This window comes from Rhopilema esculentum, chromosome 14 (genome assembly GCF_057945365.1).
Source record: "Rhopilema esculentum isolate cy_ngs chromosome 14, ASM5794536v1, whole genome shotgun sequence".
NCBI classification, from domain to species: domain Eukaryota; kingdom Metazoa; phylum Cnidaria; class Scyphozoa; order Rhizostomeae; family Rhizostomatidae; genus Rhopilema; species Rhopilema esculentum.
In genome coordinates this window covers 3,283,200-3,301,857 of record NC_142828.1, presented here as the reverse complement: position 1 = coordinate 3,301,857, position 18,658 = coordinate 3,283,200, and the positions used below count along the sequence as shown (strand labels likewise).

At 35.3% G+C, this 18,658-nt stretch overlaps 1 protein-coding gene across 1 annotated transcript in view; it reads right to left on the bottom strand.

Moving 5' to 3' along the window:
• LOC135696307 (U5 small nuclear ribonucleoprotein 200 kDa helicase) overlaps window positions 1-18,646 on the bottom strand; it is a 37,899-nt gene extending 19,253 nt beyond the window's left edge. Inside the window, exons 1-22 of the mRNA XM_089112384.1 lie at window positions 18,436-18,646; window positions 17,561-17,724; window positions 14,922-15,093; window positions 14,296-14,361; window positions 13,745-13,871; window positions 12,881-12,939; window positions 12,200-12,295; window positions 11,700-11,852; window positions 11,132-11,231; window positions 9,811-9,947; window positions 9,226-9,306; window positions 7,829-8,002; window positions 6,406-6,699; window positions 5,322-5,756; window positions 4,750-4,931; window positions 4,257-4,464; window positions 3,476-3,740; window positions 2,772-2,863; window positions 2,136-2,222; window positions 1,682-1,834; window positions 949-1,029; window positions 295-378 (exon numbers count right to left, since the gene is read on the bottom strand). Of these exons, the coding sequence (XP_088968510.1) occupies window positions 295-378; window positions 949-1,029; window positions 1,682-1,834; window positions 2,136-2,222; window positions 2,772-2,863; window positions 3,476-3,740; window positions 4,257-4,464; window positions 4,750-4,931; window positions 5,322-5,756; window positions 6,406-6,699; window positions 7,829-8,002; window positions 9,226-9,306; window positions 9,811-9,947; window positions 11,132-11,231; window positions 11,700-11,852; window positions 12,200-12,295; window positions 12,881-12,939; window positions 13,745-13,871; window positions 14,296-14,361; window positions 14,922-15,093; window positions 17,561-17,724; window positions 18,436-18,480 (3,255 nt within the window). The 5' untranslated portion in view covers window positions 18,481-18,646. The remainder of the gene's footprint in view (window positions 1-294; window positions 379-948; window positions 1,030-1,681; window positions 1,835-2,135; window positions 2,223-2,771; window positions 2,864-3,475; window positions 3,741-4,256; window positions 4,465-4,749; window positions 4,932-5,321; window positions 5,757-6,405; window positions 6,700-7,828; window positions 8,003-9,225; window positions 9,307-9,810; window positions 9,948-11,131; window positions 11,232-11,699; window positions 11,853-12,199; window positions 12,296-12,880; window positions 12,940-13,744; window positions 13,872-14,295; window positions 14,362-14,921; window positions 15,094-17,560; window positions 17,725-18,435) is intronic.
• Window positions 18,647-18,658: the final 12 nt, after the last annotated feature.

Sequence of the window (18,658 nt, the reverse complement as noted above, 5' to 3'; positions counted from 1 at the left end):
ACTATATACCTTTTTACGAAATGCTAAAATTCTGAAACAGAGGATGTTTTCCAAGAAAACTGGAATAAATTCTAAAGAAGAAAGAACATTTCCTGGAAGTTTTGATTATAGATTTTCCTAATTGCTACGACAACGGAAGAGGAGTGCATAGTAAGACATTCTATCTAGACACTCTAAAGGATCTAACTTCATTGGAGAAGTTAGATCCTTTAGAGGTCAAAGAGGGGTGGACATGAGATGTCATAGTCTACAAAAATCATTTTCACAAATATATACGAACGCAGCATTGCCTACCTGAGTTATGTAAACCATGTCGGCCATTAGGGCGAATCCTTCAAGCTTTAGCTGGGATATGTAAGCTTGCAGCAGGACATTAATCTACAAGAAAAGGACGCAAGAAGTTAGCTTAGTAAAATATATGTATAATGCTTTACTGAAACAATAATATGGCTTAAAACTTTAATAAATACTGAAAAGTTCATAATTAATTGCAAACCGCAAGTCTGCATCAACCATTGCCTGCCAGAACTCTGACCTACGTTAACACAAGCAACTTGTTTGCTCCTGCTTGCTTGCTTGAAATTAGCCTAGCATTATGATAACTTGTGCAATTTCATTATTGTTTTTCTAAAATTTTCAAAATACACAACGGTTTTTCTTCAGTTACTGCAAGCTAATGGTACCACTGTAAATTTTTAGCCCGTTAACTTTTGCTCTGATGAAGCCGGGGCGAAATATTAGCCTTCACTGATTTACGAGATTTATTGTTGTTTATTCTCGGCGTTTTGCGGTGTTTCATATTTGCTACATTTTTATCGACTTTTCGCCGCAAGAACTCCTTGGAGCCCGTCGAGCAGCCTGCTACAGTGACCTTTTCTTCATTCACACATATAAATATACTGTTGTCAAAAAATTAACTCAAGAGTGAATTTTTCATTTCAGTTTTACCTTGGCAGAAGGCTCTTCAATACTTTCTTTGATTGGTATAGGAACACGTTCAAGAAGTTGCTGCAGCTCTAACTTTTCCTCCTGGTGGCGAAAAAAAATAAACTTTAGCTAGAATACGTGGGATGATGATCACATTAAGCAAGAAACTCATACTCACAATCTGAAACTGTCATTTTTAAGAACATGGCTCAATGTAAACATATAAGTTATAGAATCTACGTGAATAGAAACTTAAAAATCTGAAAGTCAAAACATACAGATAATACAATTGTGCCCTGCTATGGGCGTTACCAATGCTGGGAGAAGAAATGCCTTAATGAAATAATGAAACGTGAGGATAAAACAATGCTGGCAAATATACTATTACAAAAAAAATTAGAAATGGCAATAAATATGTGGCAAACTATGATTTGGTGTGTAGAAAATACGGTTCAAAATTATAAGTTTCACGCTAAATGCGATAATCAGGCAACCGTGTAAGCTAGAAATATTACAATTTTCCTAGAAATATATCTTAAATTACTTGGTAAATGTTAACAAACAATCATTATAAAAGTAAAAAAGAATCGTTAAACATATATATAATTGCTGCAAACGAAGCAATTTAAAAAAAACGTAAAATATTAACTAATGCCACTACTTTTTGTTTGTTAACATTTGCAGTCAAAAAGAACATCTCCAAAGCTCTCTAACCAAGCTCAAGAATCAAACCTTGAAACATTGCTTTACCCACCTCTCTTACATTGATATACTTGAACTCAGAAGACAATGAGAAAACTCGGAACAATTCGATCTCACTAAGAGTTGGCTTGAGAAGTTTGTTGTATGTGGCCATTGATTCCTGCGTGCAGTAGTAGTGACTGGCAATTCTTCCGAGTTCTGTTGACTGTGTGAGAAACAGCAACATTTATCAAATGGATTCATTCCAGAAAGGCTGGTTTTCGTGGAAATAAGAAACGCAAATAACTAGCCTGAAGGGCAAAACAGCTTTAATGACAACAGGGTAATGTAAATACTGACCCATGGGTGAGAGTAAAAAAATGAAATTATGTACTCTATTGATTCATGTACTACAAGTTCCAACATGTGGTTAACCAACAAGCAAGCAATCAAGTTACCTTTGTTTTACAGAACTTTACCTGAAATGAATTATCTTGCATGAACTTTACCTGAAAACTTAAATTTACCTGAAAAGCTCCAGTCTTCTTATCATACTTAATCATTCCATTTTTGTCGAGAATTGACGCAGCAGAATGTATAAGATCATAGCGTCGCTAAAAAAGAAGGAACAAGGCTTTGGTCATCATTAAGGTTGTCAAAACATTTGAATAAAAAATTATATGATATTTTTTATCACCTCTAAAGCATCTCACTAACAACTGAATTATCTTTAAACTTAGCCAGTTGGTGTATTTAGCTTGAATAATTGGGTACTGTGCCTATATATGAATGGAAACTTTCCATTTTTAATTCCAGTTAAAACTACAATTACAAATCTCTCTATTACAAAGGTAATGTGTAACTGGCTAGCCTGTTTTCACAAAATAAACTATTAGAATCGTAGTGATAAAAGAAAATTTCAAGAAAAAAATGGAAAAAACTCTCAATTAAATAACTATGATTTCTGAGCCACACCGCAAGATAAAAACAATGGTTCTGTTGAAAGCTTTAGACTAAATAATTTGAGAATTTTAGAGACTCCTAAATGATAGTCTGCCTTCGCTTTAGCAATTTAACAAGTTGGTTAATACTTTTTTATTCCCTGAATCTCATTTAGTTTCACGAGTTATTTTATGGGCTAAGAAATGTTTTATCTCACAAACCTGTTCTATAATTGGATCTGTCTTCATGTCATCATGTGATATACCATACAGTGTAGGGTTTCGCAGCATACGAATATACAAATATGTGTAACCTAGAAACAACAAAGTTGCTTTTAATATTACAGTAAGCTTCAAATACAGAAAAGGCGTTCACTATCTTTAGCTTAATACAAAATCTAAACAATTAAATCTGAATCTAAAAAGAAGTCTAAATCGAAATGTGACAATCACTGAATGATCCAAAACGTATCAAAGGAAGGTCACATCATTCTTGAAAGTTTGCATTTCTTGGACGTTCCCAACAAGCATTGCTGCATTCCTTGACAGTTAAGTATTTGAATAAGTACTCTGCCATTCTTCTCAAGTCAATCAAAACAGCATTAAATACTGAAATCAATAATATGATCTTCAGATAAATATGATCTTCCTTCTACACAAGACAGATTGCTAAATGATCTCAATTTTATTAACCATCTTGTTTTAAACAAATAATAACGCTTTCAAAAAAATGGAACAAAGATATCTGACAAAGTATTCGAAATTTGTCCCAATGTAGTGGATAAAAGCTGAATTCAATTCGTGCATATTTTCACAGACAACTGGCTTCAATATCTAATTTCAAAACCCAACACGAAAATATTCGATTTGCGTGAAATACATTGAAAATATCAAGTCTGAAAAAAGAAGTTCAGCAATTTACAAACCTAGCCAAGTAGCGGCATCCTTTACATTCTGAATTGTTCCTAAAACAATCTCAGCATTTAGGTTGTCCGCAAGCTTAGAAACGAACTGGCTTTCGATGGGCAGCTGTTGGTTCAGCAACGAAAGGTAATACTGCAACTCGTTGTGGGTTGTTATGAGTACACCTTGGCCTTTCGTGTCGTACTGCGGCCTTCCAGCACGGCCAAACATTTGAAGAATATCAAGAGCGCCAAGCTCCACCCATCGGCCTTTCTCCGGACTATACACCTAGAAGAGTTGATAGCAAATAAATACCATCTTGAAACAACAAACTAGAAACAAAGAGGTAAAATGTTTCTTGTCAAGCCTTTAGCGAAGGAATGTGAAATCTGTCCCTGCATTGGGAACAAACACAGCCTTTTTGCAGGACTAGGTGCATCATCACAACCAAAGCGAAAAAAAATTTCAAAATCTCCAAAACCAAAACTTCTAGATTGGAAGGATTTTGAAAAGCAGCAAACAATCATTTTTCAGCTTTTAGTAATTTTAGCTAAAAATTCAGATATTTAAGCACCAGCTTTTGAAGTAATGTAGCTGAACATCCATCATCGGACATCTCTCGATACCGGACACCCCGGGACAATGGGCACAAAAAATAGAGAAACTGTTTTCTTCCGAAAATCTTGCGGTTTAAGCCTTGTCCGAGCAACCAATGTCCGGAAAGCGGACATCTCCCCACAACGTCAAACCCAGCTATTGCCCGCTACATGACGGATTTATTATACATCGAATGAAGCAACCAACCTGAGTTCCTTTAATAATTACAGTATGAGCGGGAAGATTGACACCCCATGCTAAAGTGGCTGTAGAGACCAGAACCTGGATGTGTTTGTCGGCAAAGAGATCTTCGACCAGTGCTCTGTCTACTCTCGACATACCAGCATTGTGAATGGCGAAACCGTAAGGCAGAAGATCCTTGAGCTCCAGGTTCTTCACCTGCTCAGCTTCAGTCCTGAAATTAAGACACGGGATACGTGTTACAAAACCGATTTGATCGAAGGTTGCATCGAACAGGTCATTTAGAGTTCAAAATCCTTGGATTGGCCTAAGATAAAGGTTGCTGCTAGACTCTTCTGTTCCCCTTCTTTGTATCAAGCTAATTGCACGTAAAAGATAAACAGTAATTGCCACCAAACATGCACAGAAAAGTCTTTATGACCTTATCACTTTATATGACCTTGATCATTGTGGCTAATGAAACAGCAAACAATAAATGGAAGAATATTTAGTATCAGACCTCAAAACCTCTGTACTTGCAGAATCTTCACGTAAAAACTGCCCAAGCGTATCTCTTTCCAAGCAGGCATCTCTCAGTGCCCTTGCTGTCTTCCCAGTTTCCTTTCTCGAATGCACGAAAACGAGTACTTGATTTTTACCGGCGTTGTCCATTACTTTGTCATAAACAACATCATTCATCACCTGCAAATGACGGAGAAAAAGAAGATTAGAGTAAAGCAGTGCAACTGTGCTGGCTAGCATAGGGGGAAGGGCTTACTTTAGCAGCTACCTTAAATACAGCAAGGTTTATTCTATACAGTAATGGCAAGATACGCCGGCAATGGTCAGAATATAAACTTCTATAGTCTTGGTACTCAGTTAAGAAACCAACCAGCAGAATTAACCAAGATAAAAATAGGTTCTAGAAAAAGACTTCAGAATCTCGACCTTCCCTTTACGGCACCGGCATCTTTTGAAATACAGCTCTGTAAATTATACTTAAACTTAAAACCAATTGGCGTGACCTATGCATACGACACATCCTTTAAAAACATGACAGATATCAGTCATAAAAATCAATGCTTCTGTTACCTGGAATCTCTTGATTGCCTTTTTCTCTGTGACACCGACATACTGCTGCTCTAATGGCACCGGCCTGAAGCTGTTATCAAAGAAAAACAATCCTTTCGCAGGGTCTACACGCAAAAACGTTGCGACATCTTCGTAGTTGGGTAGTGTGGCACTAAGACCTATAAGTCGAATGTGTTCTTGTGTGCTTTCGATCTGTCGTATCGTCCTTGCCACGACTGTCTCTAAAACAGGGCCTCTGTCATCATGTAGAAGATGAATTTCATCGATGATGATCAGCCGTACCAGCTGTGTGTACGTTCGCTCCCCGGCTTTCCTTGTTATGATGTCCCACTTCTCTGGCGTGCATACAATAATCTGAGTGCTATCTATTTGCTCCTTGTTCAGTTGGTGATCCCCAGTCAGTTCCGAGACCGTTATACCATAAGAACTGAGCCTCTGTGAACATAATGAGTTTTTGCTTCACTACAATTTCTTCATTCTTAACATTGTATTTAGTAACTTTTTTTTTAATTTTTTCGATTGAAATTAAACTTTTTAAGCGAAGGGTCCCCTGTAAATCAGTTCCGGATGAAGGGCAACCCTCCTTAAATGAAATAAAATTAAATTAAATTGAATGCAATGCTAGCTGAAAAAGGCACTTAGGAAGGTTTACAAATATCATATAAAAGTGATTGAGTTTGATATCTTGAAATAATTTTCACTTCAGTTTGACGAAGGAAAAGCATCTTTGCTTGGATGTTGTCGTGCCGAAACTGATTAAGCATTGAATGGTAGAACAAAACGGCAAGAGGACGAAGTTGTTAGAGTTTTATTGAATGTTTTGATATTGTTTGGCTCTGTTTTGGCTTTATCCCCCTGATAACACTGATTGGTGAAGAAAGAAAAAGGGGCAAAGAGAAACAGTATAGTAGCTTTTTATGTTTTATGTTTAGTACAGTACAATATCCTTTTGTGTGATCGGGCAATAAAGAAAAGCAAAGCGGTTTGTGGGGAAGGCAATATGGAAAGTTGAAAAGTTTATGAAATTGCGAAAGGGTAAAGATAAGAGCATTTAAAGACAGCGGACCAACACAGTCAAACTTACTTTTCCAAAGTTCATCACCATTTCCTGTACAAGCGACCTCATTGGTGCAATGTAGATTATCTTAAACTCATCGACATTAATGGTTCCATCCAAGTTGATGTGTTTGCTGATCTCTCTCAAAATAGTAAGCAATGCAACGTTCGTTTTACCCGCCCCAGTTGGAGCACAGAGCAAAAGATTGTCATCTGTTTTCAACGCGGCATCGCAGAGCCGACTCTGTATCCTGTTCAGAGTTGAGTAGCCCTCGAAGGCAGCCTGTGCATACTTGGGAATATTTGTAATTTGAACAAGACTCTAAAAGTAAATGAAAACATGTCCATAAACAAATGATAATACACCAAATAGCGTTTTCACAAACTATATAGTTTTTTATTCTCAAACAAAGAAAATGCGTTTAGATGAGTTACGTTATATGGAATGCTTTTAAATTACTGACCATCATTGAAAAAATTTGAAAGCAAAATAAAATCAACAAAAACTAAACACTAATACAAACATAAAACTTACAACCATTAACAGTATCAAGTTTCAAAGCTAAACAGAAGTAGAACAACAGAATTACAAGAAACCCAGGGGGTATATATCACCTTCCCTCTCCCTAAAACGATGAGACAGATCAAACATATCTTCCAAAAATGGAAAGATTCCATGCTGCACGATATCTAGCATCGGTGGCGGACACTTGAGGGGGGGGCGAGAGGGGGCAACGGCCCCCCAATACTTTAGAGGACAAGGGTCTTTTGTTCTAAAACAATGGGAAATGTGACGTCATCTTATTAAAACAATAGGCTTGTCCCCCCCCCAATATTTGATCAAGTGTCCGCCCCTGTATAGCATCTTTTACTTTTGACCACTTTGTGTCAGAGAACGCTATGAAATACCTCTATTAGTGCAAAATGGGTTAAATCTGTTGAAATTGACAGAGATGTAACAAGTGAAAGAACAGAGTTCTTATCATGAATTGCTTTTGTTTTGGTCTGCTTTATAGACTTTTGAACCCAGACAAAATCACAGTCGTTTGATTAGAAAAGGGGCCTGTGGCTGCTCAGGTGGTCAAATCTCAGTCAATCTGTATCATAGTTAACTGGTTTTGCTAACTTAAAGGTTATATGGTCCATATTGAAAATTTATACAAATGAGAATTAATGTTTACCAGTCTGTCAAAAATTGCTTGATGCCGTACAGGCAGAGCTGTACACGCTATTTGGACTGTATGGCGTTGCCTGATGATCGCATTAAGCGTGAAACTCGGAGAAGCAACTTAGAACCATCCTGTTTTAAACACCAGATAGCATACTCTCTACATAAGTCATCACTTTGGTACTCTCTACAAAACGTATTATCATAGAAATTTGGTGTTTTTTGTCGGACCACGAATTGCAGATGTAAATACTAAATCCCTGTCTATATTAAAACCACATACCTCGCCATCTTTAAAGGCCTTCGGCTTCAATGCGGGTACGTGGACTTCTTCATACCCTTTTTTTTGTTTCCTGAAAGAGCCATCAGGCAGCTGGCACTTTTTGTTCGCCATCAAATGACTTCCTTCTTTGAATGAAATATCCTCCAAGTCGATGACTTTTCGGTTCAGGCGGCCCTGGAGTAAAAAGGAGTACATCTTTAGTACTTTTAGTTCTTTATCTTCTTTATATTCTTCCGTTTTTGGCCCGGGTATTTCATCATATTAACCCGACTCTGCCATTCAAATATGGTTCTATGCACTAAAAATCAATATTAAAAAGCAAAGACTTAGTCATAGGGTTCCTTAATACTCATAATGCCCTTTAAAATTATCCTTAAATAATCGTCAACGATTACGATTCTTAGATCTTTGCCATAGACCCAAATACTGCTGTTTTGATACTGGAAGACGATCACATATAATGAGATGCATAAAGAATTGTACCATATGCTTTGAAAAGGGTAAAAAAATTGACGAAAAAATAATCATATGTCTAACTGAAAAAAATTGGAGGCACTAGTGTAAAAAGCAGCTTACGCACAGTTGTAATATAAAAAGACTCTCGGGAATAATAAACTTATTTTCCCATCGATTATTCAACATTTGGCGCTGTTTATATACCGAAAGGCCGCCGGTTCAGGAATAATAAACCCTTTTAAGAATTGACTCCTACATTTACAATACCGACTATTGGGATGTCTGTATTTTTTGAAGCTATCGAATTTTGGTATCAAAAAGCCGCTTTGTTTTTAAAACAGCAAAACACGTTCATTGGAATTGGCAATTGAAATAAACACAATCTGAACGACTGTACTGCAAACTTGATCAAAAAGCTAATTGTCAGATCAATAAGTCATTCCAATATAAGAGACATTCCTCTGACAGAGGCAGACGACGCTGTATTATATAAAAAGATGTGTTATAGAATTTGACACAAGAAAATAACACCTAAAAATTGTCTACGCATTTTTAGAAGCCTAGATGATTGTCAAACACAAGAAAAGTTGGTTATTTGTGTCATCAGTTGTGTGATTAGCACCTGAATATCAATCGTTGAGTGAATTGCATTTTCATTTTTAAGAACCTAATGCAATACATTTTTAAGAATCTAATGGCTATCAGCTATAATAAATTGCTTAAATAAATTGGTTGATTATGGCAATTCCTTCTATAAAAAATTAGAAGATTTTAAAACAGAGATCATTAAGAAAAGCTATTGAAATTCATAAGTTTTCAAACATCTGTTGATGAAAGCAATTCAAAGAATTTTAGTTTCAAACAAATCGAAAATCAGGAGGTAAATATATCGCTGCTCTGTATCGACGCAGGATTGGTAGCCTTTATAATAACACACTTACAGCTTTTTCATCTTGGTCACCAGCACCAGAGTCTCCACCCGTCTTTGATTTTCGCACTGCCATTTTTCTAGCTCTTTCTTCCTGTAGTAGAAATTTAGAGATTGCAGAAATAATAGGATAAAAAAGAGAAACCTGCCAGAAAATATCATTAAAGGAAAGTATAATTGTTAATAATATTATTTTTAATAGCCGTACATCTACTTGGATGAATGCAATCATATTTTCTACAATTTATGTATCTTACATTCCATTGACACTACAAGCGTATCGCCTCTATGCTTTCCCTCGTAAGAAACTGCATGAGGCCAATAAATAGCATGATTCATTAACAGTTGGTTTTGACAGTTAGCTAATTTAGGCAAACGATGTTACTCTGAGCTTAAAAATTTGTTTACGAAGAAGAGTTTATTCATCTTAAATAAGTTAAGAAAGGATGCTACTTATAAAAAGCTCATGTCATGTTATGAATTTAAAGAGCTGCTAACCCTCCCCCCTCTAGGCTACGACGCCTCAGCAATTGAATTAGGGCTTGAGCCCCCACAACCTTGGCGAAGGAGACAATAAAAGGATATACGATTGACAAACCTGGGCAACGTCTTCTGACTCTCCTTCTAACAACTTGTGGAGTATCTCTGCAAGATCCGGTTGACTTCTCATCTTGTTTTCAATCTCATCTCTCTCCCGGTCGGACTGTGCAGCCGCAAGTAGTGTGCAGAATAAAACTGCAAACATAAAAAAATTTTTACTCACTGTCTCTATCGAACTCCCTACATTAACTATCTGTACGTGAAAAATTGGTACAAACTGGCGTGTATGGAACATATTGGGACCATCTGTACAACCGGTTGAAAGCACAAAGTGAAAGTCAAAATACTTGCAGGTGTGTACTACTTATTTCATTTACAAAAAAAGGAAGAATAATGTGATGAAAGAAGACACGTCACATGTAATGATAAAACTGAAAATACTATTAAACACAGGCATAAAGTATTACTGGTAACATGCATTAATGTGAAAGAAAATGTTTTCTTCATTTCAGCCATTGATGATACAGTTTATTTCGATGCAGTTTATCATGGCACTTGAGTTAGATGGCATTTTGATTTCAACCCACTCTTTTCAAATGAAATTAATTTAATAAAGTCACCAGACAGATACTAAAGTGGCCTACACTGTCAATCAGTAAGTGAGCGTGGTACCATTTATACGTTCATTGATTGGCTAACAATCACTGACAGATGGCCTAAACCACTTTAGTATCTGTAGATTGCCATTAAAGGCAGTCTGTCCCCTATTGTGCTCAACTTTATTTTCACGGGTGTGAAATTCACGCACCGTTGAGCTTGATCGATAATTAAACGATTTAATCCAATCAGAGACAACATGGATTCCAGAGCTTTTGAATCAAATAGCTGTGTTCCCGTTGAAGTGAAGCTGTGGCTAGAAAAATTTTGTTCCCTGTCTGGTTTTTGCGATAGATATGTCAACAGCGAAAGGAAATGCCTCTGCTATCATCAGTCAATTCCGGGAATTGAATCTTATTGCCATTCCCGATAGCTTTTTGCTCGCAGTTTCAAATGTCGTCCACTACCGCAGGTAGGCCGGCCAAATCCGTTAAGGCGGGAAGACCTATTGTTCATATTAGCCAATCATTGGGGGGACAGACTGCCTTTAATGAGCTAGGTTTTTGGATGAGCCATCATAAAGAATCTGTGTTTAGAATTTGAAATTTGACTGTTCTGACTGTTCAAACATGGCTGCAAAAAAGTGAACTGGGTGCTATATTTCAATTGCTCTAAAATGGGAGTATTATTCTGAAGTCAACGAATCATTTGGAGAGTTCTCAATTTTGTCCTTTATTTGTTTTCACTTAAGGATAAAGTGTTTGACTAAATAAAACAATTACCTTTCATTCGATTTTCTCTAAGCTTTCTTATGATTGAGAACTTGTCATGTCCCAACAGAAGCACAAGCTTGTTTTCCAAGTCCCTTTCATCTGCAGCATTCTGTTCAAATAAACATGAAAAAGATTATCGAGACATGCAACAAAAATCTTAGGTTTTTGCCTTTGCGATAGCTTGTGAAAAGATTGCTATTCAGCGATAGACATTTCTAAATTGTGAAGTAGGCACACGCAGAATTTATAACGTTCACTGCTTTTCTTTACATGAAAATGAGTCTTAAATCTTGCAGCGTCAACAAAAGCAACAAAAGGCGATTTGTTCAACATATCAAACCTATTATAAAAAAGCAATACCGAACATAATAATTTCTAAAATGCATGGTGAATATGCTTGTAACTTAAAAGGAGAAAATTTCAATTCACGAATAAAGATAATTTCAATTAATGTTTTCTGATACGGCGACAACACCTGTAAAAAAGAAGCCATGCTTGGGTCACGGCACCAAACTCTGCAAAGTGAAGTAAAAATTTACAATTCATAAGCCCGAGTACAATTAATATCTATACACACCTTGAGCGCATCCAGCACCTCAACAGACTTCTCCTGAGAAACTTCTGCATCATTGTAAAACTTGTTCAATTCTCTCTGAAGCCAAAAGGCATCGATTTGATGGGCATTTAACTCTTCTTCAGCCCTTCTTGCCGCTTTCTCGTCCATATCGAGCTTAATAGAAATAAATATACAACTATGCATGATTTAAACCAAATATACATCGATAGGGTTCTATCTAGTCTTATAGGAAAATCTTAAACATATATTAGCCACCAGAAAAGCAAGACTAAGAAGCAACATTTGGAAAATGATCCTGTATTATGTGAAAAGCCTGAACTTATCTAAGAGCATTATATATAATACTCACATACTATGCTTCACAACATAATGCAATGCAAGAAATACCAACACAAATTGCAAATATTAAATCATTTGCAAGTATTACACAGCGTTTTCAACAGCTCACCCTGAACATGGGACAAATAGTTAAGATTAAGAGAGATGGTGAAATCATTTACATTTCCTCTCAATGTGCTCGAGCTTTCATCAACCTCCATTACTTCTCCATCATCCTCTTCCTCTGATTCTTCTTTTATTTCGTCCACTTCTTGTTCCTGAGACAGAAATAACATAATACAGAAAAAACAGTCTACAAAGATTAGCTGCAATCCTTCATTTGTTGTTCTATGATTCTGCACCAAACTAATTAAAAACATTCAAAATTTTTTAGAGGCTCGAGATTGTAAGACTATCTGTATACATAACACTTTGATACTTCAAACAATTCAAACTTTAAAAGGAAAGCAACATTTTTTACAATACAGGAATAAGCTTGTGAAAGGTGATATTTTTCTTAAAATTAGGAAATAACTCAACTTTTAGGCAGTCAGATTATCAGATTTGTAGTATAATAATCAAATTTGGTTAGTTACCTTCTAAAACGCCATGTTCAGGCTGACTAGCAACACAAGAGAGACATATTTTCAAAATGACACATATTTTACTCTTCAGTGATACAATTCTCTATCTCTAGCAACTTTCAGCTGAACAAGCTTAGCTACTGCAACGTCACAATGTCAGCATGCACATTAAAGCAAAAGTTCCTATAATCTTATATTAAGACTGCCATTTTTGCCTTAAAGCATCACAAAGGGGAATTTTCCATAGCATGAGTTACTGTCAAATCAAATGATTCAAACCTCTTCTTCATCTTCATCAAACTGCACTGCAACACCGTAGTTCTCATCAATCATATCATCTGGAAAGAGAAGAAAGATTAATTTTTTGGTCTAGGTTTCATTGCAATGACCATGCCATACTTAAAAAAATTCCATTAAACTCGTAAACAATATTATCTTTTGTTTATGAAACAATGTTTATGAAACTATTCAAGTCTGACTGAACTAAAACTAATGCCATTTTCTGTGCAGTTAAACCTCCAAATAGTAGGAGTCAGTGAAAGCAGAGTCACGGTCTATAGTAAGTAGCTGCTCCCTAAGGTCAATTTTAAGTATAACTTTCCAAACAACATTGGTGAAAATACTGTCTTTTTTGTTTCTGCAATTTGTTTCTGTTATGATGTCAATTCTTGCTCAATAAAAATTTCATATGAATTGACTAGTTGCTACTAGAGCTATCCATTTATTCAATTAATTTTATTTTTGGTTGACTAGTTTTTTATATATATATATAGTTGCTACTAGAGCTATCCATTTATTCAATTAATTTTATTCATTTATTCAATATATATATATATATATATATATATATATATATATATATATATATATATATATATATATACAATTTTCATTTTTTTATTTCTTGAATTTTTTTTATATTCTCTATTTTTTTCGACTTTTCTTTCTTTTGTTGAATTTTTTTGGATTATTTTAATTGTTTCCTTAATTTATTTTAAGTTATATATATAATTGATTTTTTTTTTAATTTTTTTATTTTTTAGTCAAAAATACTTGTCAAATGTGTAAAGTTAGTTATCCATTGAATGGGTTGTGTTCAAAAATCAAAGAATCCTAGATTAAAATAAAATATTGCCTTCTTACCATCACCACCAGCATCCCTGTCCACAGCATAGTCAGAAATTTTTTTACCCAAGTTGACAAGCAATGCAAATCTCTCATCTGGCACATCTCCAAGAAGTGCTGTGATTTCCTTCTTCTTGTCTTTGTCCTAAAACAAAAATGATGTTATATGAGATTGTTATGAAAATTTTATTGGTAAAAAGTTGCACATAAGACTGTCTACCAGCTAACTAGCTCCTACTGAGAGTATTTACTAATTCATTCTAATGGCAATAAAACTGCAAACTTCCTACACCATATCATTATGTAGCTAAACCTCTTAAAAATGTTTTCTATTGTCAATTTACAAGAACTTTGGAAATTAAACTAAATCTGTATAAGTTGAACAAATCAGTAATCAAGTCTCCACACAGTGAGCAAAAGAAAAAAAACCTAGTGAAGAAGAAACCAACGAGATTGTAAAAAGAAATTCAATATTCAAGTTGATGAATTTCACGAACTTTGCACCGCAACCTGCAAGGATTCATCAGAGTACCTAAATTCAAATAAAAATACGTCTTTTGAAAACTTACTCTGAGTTTGTCATCTTTTAGGGCAAAAAGAACTTCATCTGCTGCACCACACAAAATATCCCGTGGCTGAAAAATTGAAATTCAAAATGCCAATTAATACACAGGCAAATTAAATGACAGCTTTGTAGATGCTATACCCCCAAAAAGTGTGTGAAATGAAATCAAGCTACTTTGACAATAATGTTGGTAAATGTTTTGATTCTCAACTTTCCTACAGAACTAGAAAACCCTAATCTACCTCTTTTCAAGAGATAATCACGAGTAAGATATATAATATACCCCAAAGTAAATGAAAAGAGTTTAGAGTTTCTAAGATATTTCCTGTCAAGTTTCCATTCTTAATATGCTTAACATTTTCTGCCTAATCTTCATATGCTAACCATGATTAATATTTTCTAACCAATATTTGCGCCTTCAAGGTTATGATCTAAGTCAATGAAGAAGATTACATAATTTGAAAACATTTGCACAGGTTTTCATAGGCAATTGTTGACTGGGCATTAATTGGCAGTCAGTTTGGGTATAAAGGAGCAGACACTCTTCATTACCTTAAACAAAACAAACATAGATAAAATAGTTTCAACAGTGGCAACCTAAGTAAGAGTAAAATGAAACTGAAAAACTACCTGATCTCCAATAGCAGCTTGAATGAAGCTGAGCAGAACTTCATATGTGTGTTTGGTTTCTCTTGTCTTAGGATGATAGTATATACCAGAAATGTCCTCTGCATCTCCTGATAATAATGTTGATGTTCTCATTTTTGAGAGAGTTTCATCACTGTCTACCTTTTTCTGCTTTCTAGGGGTAAAAAATTTACAAGTAAAGAAATGGAAAAATCCTGTGCAAAACACCAATTCAACTTACTGCTTTTCTTTTGGAAATTTCTCCAAACTTAATTGCACGACTTTTTTAAGCTCATATTTGGTTTTAATGCCATAATTTTAGGCCAGATACAAATTTGTCATGTGCTTGTATTTTAAATTTTATGGAGAAACAAAGTTAAAAAACCTGTAAGGGATTTGACCGCAAATATCATACAAGGTGACACTTTACCCCCTTAGTTGCCAATCACGATCAAATCCCTTACAAAATTTTTATCTTTATGTCATCATAAATCTTGAGCAATAACATAATGCAAACTTCAAAGTAGACTAAAAATCATTGCTCTCAATGCGAAGCTGAGGTCAAACATTTGGTACAAAAGAATTTGAAGACATTTCAAAACGAGGTTGTAAGTTGAATTGGTCTGTTAAAAATACTTCAACCCAGAAGGAAAATCATCTATAAACCATTTAACATCAACACAAGTAATGTATATTCCTTCATATTTACGATTAACATGGATATGTCAAAAATTTGGTATAGTCAGTTGGGGGAAAAAATACGCATTTTGCACAAAGTTTGCTCCAGAAAAATATTCAAAAGATATCTTGTCAATATTCTTTTATTTTTCGAACTTGAATGGTAATACCTTGTTAACCAAACCTTTGTTGTCTTGCTAATCCAATTAACCTTCTTATAATTAAAGAAAACTAATGCGAAATTTTTCCCCCATCAAATGGGGTAAAAAATGCGGATAGGTGGGGAAAAAATACGCACACATAAAAGAATGAATCCTAGAGGCTTGTTTATGAAGAACATTCATATAATACTTGATTTTCCATGTAACGATGTTAAGCAATAGTTTTGAACAGCTTCTAAGTGATTTTAAAGTTGAAAAGCATGAGGATGTCTGCTATTAAAAACTTTGGCATATGAAAGCGAGGCTATGACTTAAGTGCCAAAAATACATTGTAAACTCCCATTAATATAAGCTTATGTAATATCTCATGATAATTTGTGCCTCTGTGACTCATATTTACATATCTCTATAGGTCCCATACCAACATCAATCAAAATCAGGAGTGCGTAATTTTTCCCCATGTGCTCAAAAATTGTGTGTCCAAAAATACGCATGCCATGTAGACAAAACAAAAGATAGCAAGCAAATGTAATTATCATAGGTCAAAAGGTTAATCCCTTAGAACAACTGAGAACACTTGACTTTGTGGGCTTGACAGTTACTGACGCGACAATAAGAAAGTTCGATGATTTCCGACAAAACATTATATTGGGCCAATTTACAAGGTAAACATTCAATTCCGCTTTATTCTAAATCAAGAATCCTTACAAAAGGGAAAAGCAGGTCAAATTGACAGGCCTTCTCTAGGCTATACGGGAACCACAAGCAAAACGGTATAAGTGATTGGGCGTGGCTGAAAAGGTGGTGCGTAATTTTTCCCCGCAGAGACACGTGCGTATTTTTTACCCGGATTGACTATACAACAGAATTTGAAGATTTTTGAAAACGAGGTTGTAAGTTGAATTGGTCTATTGACAGATCTGGTTTGAGATCTGAGTGACGATGTAAGATTAAATCAAACTAACACTGCCTTGTCAAAAACAATCTAATGTAAGGAGCATTCAATGGATTCACCATATTATGTAGGCTTGATACTGATGAGGTGCTCATACAACTAATCAATGAATAATTTTAAAACGTAATTTATCAATAGAATAACGCATAGTTGAACATAATGTAATAAAGAAGATTGGTTGATGGGACATGCTCGAGAAAAAAATGAACATTATGATGTTTCACTCTTACTAAGATCAACAGGCAAGTGTTCTGATGATTGAATTAAACTTGGAGTAGCAACTTAATGTTTTGATGATTGCATTAAATTGAAGTAGCCACTTAGAACTGTCCTTTACCCCTTTACATATAATTATGTTAATTTGAACAGTAATCAGGTCAGTTCTACAATCATATTCATTGGTAAACAACTCAACTTTTGCTGTGCTTATTCTTTGCATGTTATTCAACCCATTCCCTCCCAGACATCATTGCATTCTAATACACTTCACCCCAGCTTCCTTTTCATGATTTTAGCTTTTTTCCCCAGACCATTTTTTCTCACAATTTCAATATGTGACCATATACATGTTTTTGCATAAAAACAAAGAAAAACTATTTTTATAGTGTTTATTTTTTGTTCGGGAACAATCACTAAAGTATAAATGAGCTAATAAGCAACCAAAGTTCCAAGCATCAGACGATAGTCGAGGGAAAGTATGCAAAAATATGTGCAATGTCATCTGATAGTCCTGGGGAATCAAGCCAAACAATCTTTGACACCAATTGACATTGATGGGAGTTAAAGGGTTAAGACACTTTAGTTGACACCGAATTACATTTAGGAAACAGCTGATCATAAAAACTTACTTGGCCTTCTTTTCTTTCAACTCAGGTGCTTGAGCTCTTAGGGCTCTGTCACCCATCTTTGTTCCTTGAAGGTGGCCAACAAGTGACAAAACTTCCCCTGTTGCCTCATTTCTACCTCTCCTTTCAATAAGGGACAAGTCAGCTTGCAAAACAAGATTGGAATTCTGAAATGAAAAAACTAGTTATTAGGCCTCTAAGAAACACAGTCTGCAGATTATGGCAAATGCACGCACAAGATCATTTCAGAATGGCTAGCTTTGCACACCAAAATATGAAATTTCATGAAAACTTTAAAATCTTCAATAGCAGGGACCCTTGGATTTTGCTTTACTATATGGATGTGGACATAAAATATATTTAAAAGCATTAAACATTTGTATGCAGATGCTTTAATGGTGGTGCAGCAAGATACCTAAAAAAGTCATGCATATTTTGATTTATTACATGGCAAAACCAAGTTTTTCAGTATCAGGGTAGAAAAACCCATGAGGTCATCCTGGGCAATTTATTGGGGCTGATACATTTTCCTGAAAAAGCTTAGCATGCATGCAAAGGGTTTTATGAAATTATATATCTGAATAAAATCTCATTCATAACTACTATTCACTCGTCGTTGTCTTTAATAATACCAGTTGGTTGGAGCCCTCTGCGCGGTCTGACTCTGAGCCAAATGATTATTATGTATGATATGATGACATCACAGCAGCAGAGAATAACCCACGATTAAGATATATTAAAAAAATAGAATTGAAGAACTTGACAATATTTACAGAAGTACGTGAAGTATGACAAAATACATCCTACTTGCATGCTAACATAGCACAATGCAAATGACATTTAATGTGGTGTAACAAAAATCTATATTATGCGCTCACCTCTTTGTATACGTACTGACGTGATCTTGCTGATGCATCCGCCATGATTTCTCTTCAAAAAGCGTCCTTCAATCAAAGCATTTGCTTAATATGTGCTAGCCAGGCAGTCTCGTTGCGTCAAGGTTTTTATATCAAATTTAGTCAAACTCACAACTAGCCTGTGCCTAGGCCATGCATATGGCAATCGACGTTTTTGTTTTACATGAGTACGCATGCTCATGTC